This window comes from Anthonomus grandis, chromosome 15, assembly GCF_022605725.1.
Source record: "Anthonomus grandis grandis chromosome 15, icAntGran1.3, whole genome shotgun sequence".
NCBI classification, from domain to species: Eukaryota; Metazoa; Arthropoda; class Insecta; order Coleoptera; family Curculionidae; genus Anthonomus; species Anthonomus grandis.
In genome coordinates this window covers 18,721,449-18,734,974 of record NC_065560.1, presented here as the reverse complement: position 1 = coordinate 18,734,974, position 13,526 = coordinate 18,721,449, and the positions used below count along the sequence as shown (strand labels likewise).

Below are 13,526 nucleotides of genomic sequence, written 5' to 3'. Positions count from 1 at the left end.
GGTCTAGATAGGTAAAATGTGTCAGAATTTCTAGATGATATGCGGGGCACATGAAGATTTACATGTCGTAATAAGTCTGGCGAATCAATTTTATTATTAAGAAGTTTAAATAAAAATTTCAGATCAGCAGATTTTCGCCTCTCCTCAAGACTACTAAAGGAGTACCTTTCTAGTAGGCGTTGATGTGAAAAACCAAGTTCTGGGTACACTCCGTCATATTTATATGAAAGGAACTTTAAGAATTTACGCTGAACATTTTCTAGTTCATGTATATGATTCATATAAAATGGTGACCACACAGAAGAAGCATATTCCAGTATTGATCTCACATAAGAAAAATACAAAATTTGAAGACTAAAGATATTATTGAAGCTATGTGCGTTCCTAATGACAAAACCCAGCATTCTGTAGCTCCGATTAACAATGTCCTGAATGTGTGGCTGAAAGGAAAGAGTGCTGTCGAATGTCACCCCCAAATCCTTGAACTCCGTTGATCTCGGGATAGTCTCACTGTCCATAGTATAGTCATACATAATGAGGTTTTTCTTCAAAGAGTAAGAAACAACTTTACACTTGGCAGCATTAAGAGGAAGATTGTTATTTTTGCACCATGCATTGAGGTGATTAATATTATTTTGCAATTCCATACAATCTACGATACTATTGATGCCATAATACAATTTTGTATCATCCGCATATAACAAACTATTTACAGTGAGCTGTTCCGATATACTATTAATAAATGTGTTGAAGAAGAGCGGCCCCAATATGGAGCCCTGTGATCGTTTCAACGTCTGGAGTTCAGACGTTGCAACTATCTGAGCCGAACTACGGCCATAACATTCTACGTGCTGAAGACGACCCGTAAGATAAGAACTAAAAAAGTGTATTAGGTGAGAAGAAAAACCGTAGTTTTGGTCAAGATTATTTAGAAGAATACCATGATCCAGACGGTCAAAAGCCTTCGAGAAGTCTGTATAAATAACGTCAACCTGTGACCTGGCATTTATTGACTCAGATATATGTTCTGTAAGACAAACTAAGTTTGTGGTGGTAGATCTACCTTTCATAAATCCATGTTGATGATAATCTATAAGACCCCTCATTGAAGGAAATAAGGCCGAATGAAGAACACGTTCAAAACATTTAGAAAAGTTGTTGATTATTGTAATTGGCCGATAGTTCTCGATGAGATTTTTATCATTTTTTTTTGTGTACTGGAATTATCTTTGATGACTTCCAGAGGTTCGGGAAACATTCTTGTTTTAGAGCCAGATTAAAAAGAACTGTTAACGGTTTAGCAAAAATACAAGCACAATCATATAAGAGAAAAGCTGGTATTTTATCAGGGCCACCTATTGATTTTGGCTTGATAGTCTTTAAGGCCAGTAAAACATCATTTTCAGTGAAATCAGACAAAATTATGGACTGTACATAAGGCTTTTGAGTTATATCAACATTATTTTGCGGCGATTCACCAGTAGTGTAAGAACTCTGGAAGTAATCGGCAAATGCATTGGCAATACCCTGAGGGCTACTTAACAGCTCTCTTCTCTGATCAAACATAGATTGTGGTAACGAGCTATTTTCTTTTGAGTTCTGAATTAACTTCCAAAAATTATGAGGTTTTAATTTTAACTCATCTTCAAGCCCTCTACAATATTGCTTATAAGACAGATCAATATCTCTTTTAATCTTAGAACGTAACTCTTTAAATCTGGCTAAATCTTGAAGATGACCAAAACGTTTAAATTTTTTCCACTTGTTATGTTTTTCTTTTAGGGATTTCATTATCTCTGCGGTAAACCATGGCGGATAGGTTCGTGTTCGTTTTACAGTTTTTGGAACAAGCTCATTAAGACAGGAATAAATTTTTTGATAAAAGAGCTCCAGGGCATTATTGACATCCCCAGCGACTCCCAAATCACTCCAATCAATTCCGAGGAAGCTATCATATAAAACTCTAAGATCAGTTCTCTTAAAATTATAGAAAATATTTTCTACTTTACAAGTACTACATTTATTGCTCTTGACGTCATTAATTCTTATGAGTAAAGATGGATGAACTGCTTCCTCCTCCACCAAAGAATCAGAGCAACTTTCCACTGTGCAAAGCTCAGAATCAGACGAGATGACAAGATCCAATATCCTACCTTGAGAATTCCTAATAGAATTAATTTGATGCCAGTCGAAAAATTCCAAGAGGTGAATAAACTGACTTAGTCTATTGGATGAGGCAGAATTAACTGAATAAGAAGTAAACTCGGGGATATTAAAGTCACCCAAAACAAGTACTCTTTGATTATATAAATAGGTTAAAGTAGATAAATATTCAAAAATATCTTCATATACCTGGGAGTTGAGTCCGGGCGGTATATATAATAAAATAATAAACAAGACAGAAAACCCAAGAATCAACTTAGTTCCTACAATCTCGACCATATTAATAAGATTTTGAGGTAGCTTTAAATTTAAGTTAATGACCGAAAATGTTTGCTTCACGGCTAAAATAACACCGCCACCCCTCTTCTCTCTCATCTCTGCATAGTTACGATCACAGCGGTATACCGAATATTCATTTGGAAATAGTTCTGACGAAAAAATGCCATCATTCAGCCAAGACTCCGATATCGCAATAACATCGAAGTCCGTCGATACAACCGCGTTAAAAAACAACTTAGTTTTTGAACGAAGTCCTCTGGCATTCTGATAGAATATATGAAGGTCGGTGGTACTGGTACATTCGCTCTGTGATTCCTCAACCGACTGCAGCCGATGACGCTCACGAGTGTCGCGAGAGGAGGAGGCCGCGATGTCCGTCCTCGGTAATTGCTACAGGGTGCCCCCAAACACATCCGATTCATATTTCGCATTGGCTTGTTTGAATGCGTAGCAGGTAGAATAATTCCACATTGCATGATTAACTGCAATATTTAATTTATATTTATTTTTTAAGGAAACGCAATTATTACATTTGTAATTACTATCGATCGCTGCGACAGAACAAGCTTTAAGTTCATGTGCCCCTGCGCAAAGTGGACAAACTGTATCACCCCTGCAAAATTTCACAGAATGACCAAAACTGTTACATTTAAAACAGCGTGTTATTGATGTTGAATCATAAATAATGCAATTGTCGAGACCTACAACGATTTTTTTAAGATCTATCAACCGTTTATATGTAACATTATCCAACTGCAGAAGAGCTTGGAAGATAATTGCATTTTTTCTAGTAGGCCATGTTTTAAGAACGCTCATCCTAGATGTATTATTAAAAATAAACTTATTTTGAGATTTTAAATGATTTTCAAGAACTTCCTTAGAGAAATCTTCAGATAGACCAACCAATCGTACTAATGGCATAGTCGCTTTCATTTCACGAATCTCATATTCTTCAGCGAGTTTCTGATTGGTCAAAGTTTTTATTTTGTCTGCACTATTCGCTTCAATTGTAACAAGAAGACCACCATTCGAAATGTGCTTAACATGACTGAAGGTAATATTTTCATCGGATGGCTTGATGGCGATTTAAAATATCCGTCTTCGTATGACTGTTATGTTTTTCAGCATTTTTGGGTTTTATGATAAGCTTCCTCTTTTGGTTGCTTAGCGCGTCGGCGTACGTGACTTTTGGTTGAGTTTCGGTGGATTGAAGAATGGTAAGTTTATCTTCAACAATCTGCAAGATGGATTCTTTGAATGAGGAGATATCAGTCTGCATGGACTCTCTGATGGTATTTTTAATATCATCCAGTGGAAAGTGGCGGCAAGATGGACAACGCCAACTCAATCCGGGAACCGTAGTTATAAGATTTATAGCGTCACCCGGTATTCGCATGCATTCAGCATGGTACCGTCGCTGACAGGGACCTGCGCAGCCTAGATGCGGCTTGTTTCGAGACGAGCCCGCCGCCAAGTTGCAGAAACCACACAAGGACATCGCCCAATGTGTGTGAATTAGAATATTGTTAGAACATTTATTTAGGCAAATAAATAAACCACGTAAGTTGGGCTGAATATGTATGAGGAAAGTGATAGCAAATCACTTACCCCTTAAGAGTGGTCAATACTTAGATTTTCTACAACAATGTGTTAACCATAAAACACTCGCACAGGCTTTACTTCCTTATTATTATTATATTAATCATAAACACGCGTACTACGCAAAGAAAATTAGAAGCACGCGGCGCGAAGGCTTGCAGCCAACTCTGATGATAAAGGTAAACAATGTGTCCATTATAAATGATAAAATTGTTAACATGTTAGATGTTGTATTCTTTGAGCGTTTGCGAATTTGTTTGGGGTGCATGAAATCCACTCCCAGAGCAGCACTACTAGCTGAAGCATCCGTGGTAGACTTGGAACACAGAAGGAAACTTTTAGCAATTAAACTAATATCAAAGTTCATAGTTATTACAATTACCATCACACAGCTCTTAAATAATACTAGAATGAAGTTAATTCATACTTAGACCGGAATTATGGCAACGGGATAAAGTCGCCTATTTAATTCTGGCACTTCAGGAGTTTCGACCGTATATTAAATCAATTAGTAGACGAGCAACATTCCCGTGTACGAATGAAACTTTAAAACACTGACTGCACCACTAAAATTAATTAATCTTAACAGAGGAAAAGGCGACATTTCAAGAAGCCAAAAATTACCAACGCCTTTAAACAGGATAATAGGGTAGGATTCGGAGTTTTAATTCTCAGTTCAAATTATAAATTCTCATGAAAGTTACCAGACTGTGTCAACATCTATAAAGAGGAAATCGTTGCAATTTACGATGTGGTAAAAACTACAATAGAAAAACAAATAAAGAAAGCTATCATTTTTTTGGATTCTATGAGCGCAGTCACAAAACTCAAGAGTAGATAATCTTTTATTTATAAAGATAGATCGCTGGATTATCTTAATAAAGCTACTAATTAGTACGACCAACGAAAAGGCTTCCATCCAGCTTACCTGGATACCGGGTCATGAGATTAGACTGGGAAATTCAGAAGCGAAAACACAGAAAAAAACTCTACTATAACTAAGATTAATAATCTTGCCTGAAGATAAGCTTAGATTCATACAGTGAGGACGTGCAAGAAGTTGGAACAAATTCATTTAAAACTCTGGGGTATGTTACACGTCGATTTATATTTTTTGTCGCGATTTTTTTGATGATGAATTCATGTATACAGAGTGGAGCAAAAATAAGCTACGACTATCAACTAAATTTTTTAAAAATAGAAACACCCATTTTTTATTTTATTTTTTAATTCTGTATAAAATTTCAAGTATTTTTCGTATACCATGTCCTATACTTAACCTCAATATTTATTAAGGAATTTGCAATTAATTTTTTTTACGACAAATTTTTTAACACGACAAAAAATAAAAATTAACCTGTCCGAGCTTTTTTTTTCGAACATACCCCGTAATTTTAAATGAATTTGTTCCAACTTGCGCGTGCTCCTATTTTATTCCAGAAAACGTATTGGTGTTAATCAAATGCAAAAATTACATTGTATTTAAATATTAATAATCTTTGTCTTAGTATAACAATAGTCGGCAGAACACGTTTGCGAATATTATTACAATAGGATAAAAGCTTTATTTAAGAATAGTAATCTTTTGATTTGAGCTTTTAGTTAGAAGTAGCTAAACTTGAAATAAGTATACCTAGTTTATACTTATTAATTATATGCTATTCTAAGTAGAATGTAACAATAATTTTGAATTTAAAATACGCATCTTAAAGTTACGCTTGCATATTTTATTAATAAGAATATAAAATTTGCTGTATGATCGAAGTTGAAAAATGCAATGCGATTTAAAAAAAGAAAAAGTACTTTCGTCCGCTATCTAATTTTCAACAGTTCTTTAATAGATTGATTAATGATTACCTAACTTAGGTAAAAAAAACTCTAATCTTAGGACATTTATTTAAGTATTTTTGTCAACCAGTCATTAATACAGACGATAACGTTGGCTAAATTTGTAATTTAGGTAATTTCGTTAATTGTAGCCTATAATTTGGTTTTCATCCGTACATTAATATAATAACATATAGGTCAAGCTTCTTATTTCATTATGGATTAGAAGCATACAACAACATAAGTGTAGGTAACAAAAACTCATATTAACATTAAAAAAATATTTATTGTCTTTTATACCGTGGGTATACCACATAATATACGTGCACTGAATAATTCACCACAAAAAACATGGTAATTTAATCTGGGGCTTTGAGAATCAATTTGCATTAAAACATTTTAAAGTGACACCCCCCTTGAGGCATTTACATACAGCAAAGACAATTTAAAAATGAAATAAACAATTTTTCCCAATTAACATCCAATTATGAAAGAATTTAAATTCCAAAACAAAAAATTTTAAAATTCCAGAACAAAATGCAGTACACCCGGTATTGTTCCAATAAACTAAATAGCACTTACTATTAAATAATTGACTTACAATTTTAAATATCAAATTTCAAACAAAACGGACCAATAGCAAAAATGTAATGATGGTCATGTTTCTTTAAAACTTCATAATTTTCAAAATTAAACAATTGTTTTCAAAAAAAAATCTCAATCCATGATTGCAAATTATTTAATTTTTTTTCAATATCATAAAATTAACTTAATACCTAGATCCATATTTTAATTTAAATAGATCAATAAGATCCACCCTGTATAATTATATTTTTTAATTAATAAAAAGTGCCCATTTATGCTACTTTCTCTGAAATTTTCCGGTTTATTTTTAGAAATAGTTTTACTTCAAAGTTTTGATCGCCCCTGTTGTATGGAATCGCAGTTATTTATTGATTTAATGTTCTCTTAGAAACAATACAATACAAACAAAAACTATAGTTAAAGGATATAAACAGCGTCCCTAACAACCATTGTTTGAGTTTTATTTTGGTTTATTTCGTTCCGTTAAAATGAATGTATACGAAATGTCAGAAAGCTTAGAGGCATTTATGAAGAGTGTACTGGTAAGAATTAATTTAAACTATATATTTTGAATAAGTGAATTGTTATATTTTATTGAATATCTAGTCGGAATTTCAGAAGAGCCGGCCACAACCCGGCAACCAACCCAACCCGAACCAACCCAATAATCGTAAGTATAAAATCATCTGGAATACTGAATTTAATTTTCTTTTCATTTCTTTTCGCCACAAAAAACATTAAAATATTTGGTTTTATTACAGAGGAAAATTACAATAGGAGGAAGCAGAGGGGAAAGAACTGGAGAAAGAAAAAGATTCAACGACACCGTGAACATTCGGTTCTACATAAACAGAGTAATATATCACTTTTTTATATTAATTTTGTTGTTAAATTTATATAAATTAAAGTTTGTTATATATTATTTTTTTTTAGAAATCTTATTGTCGGCAGTAACATACGCCATGGCCTCTGCCGTGCTAAAGCACACGGCAATGGAGGAGGCTACGAGAGGGGCCGTGGTCGAGGCAGGGGAAGGGAGGAGAATAGAATAAATTTTAAAGTTAAGTGTAGAATAAGTTGTTCTGTTTTGATTAATTTGAAATAAAAAAATATCAAATATATAGTTTATTATTTGTACTGGATTGCCTGTATAATACTAAAAGTGAAAGTCTTTTCAGAAAAGTGTGAAAGGGTTTTTTTAACTTTAATAATATCCTAAAGGATGGCTTTAGAGTGGGCTATATCTGATGTGTTATACTTGTATATTGCTTATTGAATTAAACTAAACAAAGAAAGATTATATGTTACAGCAATGCACATTTATGTTACTGCAACGAAGACGCTTATACATCATACATGTAGTTTATATCCATATATACGAGGGTCAAGTAAAAAGTAAGGTTCCCACATTTTTTTCAGGTGTAAGACATTTTTTATTGAAATTGCGAATTACACTATCTGAAAGCTTGGTCTCTTAGCTACTTTTCTACATAGTCGCCAAATTTTTCTACACATTTTTGCTGTCGAGAAATCCACTTTTGAAAACCTGCCTCTAAAACCTCCGCCGCCAACCCGTTGAGGTACGTGGTGACTGCATTCTGGACCTCTTCGTCCGTAGCGAAGCGTTGTCCACCCAGGTGTTGCTTCAATTTCAGGAACAAGTGGAAATCGCTCGGTGCAAGATCAGGGCTATAGGCAGCTTGCTCCACGATTTCCCAGCCAAATTGTTCGATTAAGGCTTTGGTGTTGCGAGAGACGTGTGGACGCGCATTGTCGTGATGGAGCCTAACGCCCTTCGTGAGTCTTCCTCTCCGGCGATTTTGGATGGCTCTTCTGAGTTTCTTTAGTGTCTTGCAGTATTTTGTTTCGGTAACTTCTTGGCGTTGAGAAAACGGATCACTGCCCGGATCTCGCACCTGGCGGTGACGGCGATTGCGGGCTCCATCTCGAACGGCTGTCAGGCCGGCACTGAGCGTCGTAGCGACTTCCCCGGCCGCTAGGAATGAACAGGGGGAACAGACGCACACGGCGGTGTTGCCGGATTTCGCCTAGCAACACGCGCGGCGGAGCTACAGCGTTGGGAACCTTACTTTTTACTTGCCCCTCGTATATATATGTTGGCAAAAAATTAAAATCTTGGATTTACTGTTATAATAATATAAAAAGAAAAATACACAAATGTTCACGAGAGCTTTCAATTTAGTTTTATTTTTTAATTTTTCCTACTTACTACTGGTAAGAGATGTGTTGATATTTGATTGAATAGTTTTTATTTTTAACAAAAAGTCTCATAGAAGTTTTTCTTTCAGTTGTTAATATATCTGGTGAACAAAAAATAAAATTTATGTAAAATTTAAACATCATACATCTAGATCTTTCATGGAAGATCATTTTTATATTTTATGTGTATGTATAATGTTCATTGTAGTTTCTGAAATGCAATAAAATTATAGTAATAAAAAATATATATTATATATAAATCAAATAATATGAAAATAATGATATTGGAATCACTAAAAGCATTAAAAATTAATATCTACTATATTCTAAATTGGTTATGTGTAATCTATTATTTAATTTTTAGTCAAACCTCAGGCTACATAAGTTGATAGCGCAAGAGAGGATATTGATTACAATACATAACAATGACAAACGTAACTATAACAGTATATAGAATTATGACATTTTTTATTCCATATTATTTTTTCTCTTCAGAAACACTAGTATTGGTAGGAAAACTGATTTTACGAGGTTCTGCTGTTTTTAATTAATATAGCATATTTAAACAAACAGATATGGTCTGTTGATTTGCTATTTTTTCAGATAAACCATACATTTCCAGATCACATTGAAAATAAACCATAAAATTTATATTAAAGAAGAGCCACATAGCGAAATTATGTTTTACAGATAAATATGAAATTGTATAGTTTACCCTCCCAGCGAGACTTTTATAATTAAATATATATTTGAAATATATATAAAACAAGAAAAAGAATTTTCATTCTGAATGCGAATGATTAATAGTAATTCCAAAAGCACAAGGCGCTTCTATAATTAATTATCTACTATTTACCCCTCACTAATTATACTCCGACTTTTGATACCTCAAGGCTTAGTATAATAGCAAAAGTTGCCTCGCCAAATGAAAAATCCGCCACCATGCATTATATTAATTACATGCATTATAACAAAATGGCCATTGGGCTAGGTTTGATCACTTATCGCATAAAATAGCTCCACAGAAAATCCCTCTTTAAAAAAGAAAGTTAAATGTTAGGAGCGTGTCGGGTTGTTTTGAGGTAGTCAGATCGATCGAAAGGTGACACGGAACGTGATTTTGCGATATGTTTCAGAAGATGTTTTGTTTCATTTATTCTCCGATAGATAGAGGCACTCGTATTTTTTAACTTGGGTTTTTTCCGACTGACTTTCTATTCTGGCTGCCATTGCCATCGCCACAGCCGACTTTACTCATGCCGCGAAATAACAGTTGGCAACGTCGCACCACGTGGGAGATTCGTATCCGTTTTGGTGGATCCTTTTACGCTTTGAAAGCGCGACTCTGACGAGATAGACGTTTAATTTTGATTTTGCTTTATTTACAAATGAGAATATTTTATTTATGTGATGAATTTATTGTTTTAAATATATATAGGGGCCGTTCGTGATTGTTTATATCATAATCATGGATTCCTTCTCGGTATATTATAGCGTTATTATATTGTGTAGCAAACAAGCGCATTTAATTATGATTTCTGCTACGGAAGGGTCGGTCTCTATTGCTTTCGTTAATATTCTTCATCTAGTCACTAGAATACTAAATGCACATTCCACACGCCTCCGAGCTCTGCATAGCTTACGGTTGAAATTTGTCATTTTCATCTGTTTTCATTTTCTGAGTTGCCTTCGATGAAATGGTCATATTAGGAAATGTGTCAATGGATATGCTTCATCTCCAATCGAATAGAACGGGAATTCTATGTCTGAATCAGGTAATGTTGTTGTCTTGGGTAAATTAAACTTTTAATTTTTTAACAAAGCATATGTTTGTGACGACTAAAAGATTCCTCCATCGCTTTGTTTTCCATATGCACTCACTTCTATGGTCAGAAATTTGTAGTTGGCGTCAGCCACAGCTTGTAAAACGATGGAAAAATATTGTTTATAATTGTAAAACATTGTTCCTGAATTCGCCGGACATTTAATTCGTACATGTTTACCATCAATTGAGCCGACGCAATGAGGCAAATTCCATTTATTCCAATAGTCAGAGGCAGAACGACTAAAAATTTCTTTCGTCGGGACCGGCAAGTATGTAGCAACATAAACTTTCCATATTGCTTCGCATGTTTGTTTAACTATCTTTGCCACAGTTGAAACGCCAAGGCGAAAAGAGAATGCTAGGCTTCTATAAGAGGCATTTGTCGCCAGAAACCTGGAAAAAGGAGAATCAATTAGTGTGTTATTATCACTAAGGGTCAGTTCTACAATCATGGTATAAGTTTATTTTTAGAATAATTGCTAAAATTACAATTGTCTCAACAATCGTTGTCATAGTAATTACTTCAGGAAAAAAGTTATACCACGTTTGTAGAACTGGCCCTTAGTGAATTATCTGTAGTGATATGTTAAGAGATATGTCAACATTCTACTGTTAATTTTTAACTAATAATTGATTCATAAAAACAAGATTACTTTTTGAAAACATACAATTTTATTCTTTTTTTTTAGAAGAAGCTGCTAAAAAAAGATGGAAACCTTTACGAGATGTCTTCAGAAATGAGCTGAAGAAGTTAAGAAGTTAAGAAGAAACCTAAATCTGGAGACGAAACTCCTTCAAACTTTAGTTCAAAGTGGACTTACTTTAAGATTTTATGGTTCCTTAAGGATCAAATGACTCCGAGACAGCTAACTGGCAACTTACCCACTGACGATAACGCAAGCCAACTAAACGAAGATGTATCCAATGATCATTTATTTCCTGATGACATCAACGATGAGACATCTGTTACTCCGGATGAAAGAATTGAATCAGAACAACTATTATCTGATCACAACAACCAAATTATTGCAACTACTAGCTCAGATAAAAATGTACGTCAAGAGCCAACTGACTGTGGGCATCCGCCAAAACGTCCTGCAAAAAGAGCAGCTAAAAGAAAAGAAGACTTTGATACTGAAGAATTTTTGAAATTAGAGTAACAAAAAATTGACGTTCTTAAAGCAAATAATTTCGTTTTATCGACACAATCTCAGATTACTCAGGATGATGACTATCACTTTCTTATGAGTTTCCATACACCACCAAAAAAAAAGTGCGTTTTGAAACAAAGATGTGGTTTCGTCTCAAGATGCAGGAACTGCTTTACCAAGCCACAGTGAACGAGCACCATGTTGAAAATATAAGTTTTGCCAATAATATGCCAACTCATCAGCCTCAAATGACACACACTTTTGTGGCAACACCATTGGCTTCACCCGCTTATTCCACAGAAACAAATAGTTCTTACACAATTCTCCCCTGAAAAAAAAAACATATTTTATACGTTTACATTTCTATTTGTTTATTTTTCTAAAATAACTGTAACGAATTTGAAATAAAATATTTAAGTACTCACATATATCTAAGCATTTTTTTCTTACCTTAACGTTACGGCAAGGCGTTCTTTAACGCTGATTGGTTTATTCCTCACAGTTTGTTCTCACTTTTTCCACTAATGGTGTTATACCATTTTTAATAAGTATTAATGTTTCCAAAGACATTCGGAAATATTCTCGAAATTTGTCAGGATTTAGGGTTAATTCGGAGAACAAATGATGAAATTCTCGGTAGGTTAATCGTTCACGATAAATTTCATGTACCCATTTCTTGTTTTTTACTTTTCATTATTTTATGTAGGTACATATATCGTAAAAATTAATTTTCTAATAATAATAATTCCATGGTAGCTGGAACTGACGCAGGAAGAGGTTTAAAAGTTACTACGCTTTTGTTTATCGCCATCTATTAAAACACAACCAAAATATAGCAAGTAATCAAAAGCATAGCATCGCATAGCGTCGTATCTCATAGCAAAGCTTATCGCTTAATCGCGTCCTGTGTGCACGTACACTAATCGGCAAACTGAAGCACTAGTCCATGCAGTGGTAGAGAGCTTAAGTCATTAACGTATAATAGAAATAAAAATAGGACGAACGAATTTAATATTCTCTTTATTCATTTTAAATTTTAATACTAAAATAAAATTATAGTAAGTATGCTTTTTCAATTATCAGTGTGTGTGTATCAACTAGACATAACTGCAAGTTTTACATTATTTGCTGATGATTCTACAATTATCTGGAGTGGCACTAAAGAGCATATCTTAGAGCCAAAGATATATATAGTGTCGTAACATTTCAAAGACCAACATTATCTCTTTTAAGTGTAATCTGGGTCTGGTTTACTTGGAAAATAATTTAGTAAAATTAGAATATCACATAAAAAGTCTGCATAAAAAACATACAACTGCTATGCATTAAAAATTATTTCATCAGAATTAGATAAAAACATATCAAAATAGGCTTACTATGCCTTAATACAATCCCATTTATGTTATGGAATATGTTTTGGAGCTTATGTGCTCAACAGCTACGGCAAATAGTATTTATAACGCAAAAAAGAGCAATTAGGTACATGAATAGAGCCAAACTCAGGGACTCATATACACCACTTTTTATTGGGAATAACATCTTGACACTACCATATTTCAAAAAAGTAGTCCATTTTTCTCAAAGAGACCTTTCAATAATAAAAATTCAGAGATTGGATGGACACAAAGTCAATGGTCTCAAATTATGTTTATTACCGGTAAGTCATATCTTAACACTGTAATTTATGTCTATGCATTGTTGTTTTTGTAATAGGGTTGCCTTCTTTTTTCTTTTCGATCTGACGTGCCGTAGGACGAAACACGTGTAATCCTTTTTAAAAAATAAACATAATTTGAGACCATTGACTTTGTGTCCCTCCAATCTCTGAATTGTTATTACCATATTTGCTTATACTCTAAACTGTGTTACTGATATAC

The 13,526-nt window shown here is 33.9% G+C and overlaps 2 protein-coding genes across 3 annotated transcripts in view; one reads left to right on the top strand and one right to left on the bottom strand.

Moving 5' to 3' along the window:
- Nucleotides 1-13,526, bottom strand: part of LOC126745270 (condensin complex subunit 1-like) — a 94,716-nt gene that overhangs the window by 66,290 nt on the left and 14,900 nt on the right. The gene's annotated exons all lie outside the window — the stretch shown is intronic.
- On the top strand, nucleotides 6,725-7,572 carry LOC126745271 (uncharacterized). Of its 2 annotated transcripts, none has more exons than XM_050453033.1 (4): nucleotides 6,725-6,995; nucleotides 7,072-7,123; nucleotides 7,215-7,307; nucleotides 7,387-7,572. In XM_050453033.1, exons 1-4 carry the CDS (start codon nucleotides 6,942-6,944, stop codon nucleotides 7,503-7,505), a joined length of 318 nt encoding a protein of 105 aa, XP_050308990.1. In that variant the 5' UTR covers nucleotides 6,725-6,941; the 3' UTR covers nucleotides 7,506-7,572. The 2 variants fall into 2 exon arrangements, with proteins under 2 accessions (XP_050308990.1, XP_050308989.1); XM_050453032.1 differs by having other exon boundaries at nucleotides 7,060-7,123.

Excerpts from the sequence above, each read along its gene's own strand:
- LOC126745271 (XM_050453032.1), top strand. The coding sequence starts at position 6,942 with ATGAATGTATACGAAATGTCAGAAAGCTTAGAGGCATTTATGAAGAGT. Across the intron at positions 6,996-7,059 it reads CATTTATGAAGAGTGTACTG|TCGGAATTTCAGAAGAGCCG; the intron begins GTAAGAATTAAT and ends TTGAATATCTAG. Across the intron at positions 7,124-7,214 it reads CCCGAACCAACCCAATAATC|AGGAAAATTACAATAGGAGG; the intron begins GTAAGTATAAAA and ends GTTTTATTACAG.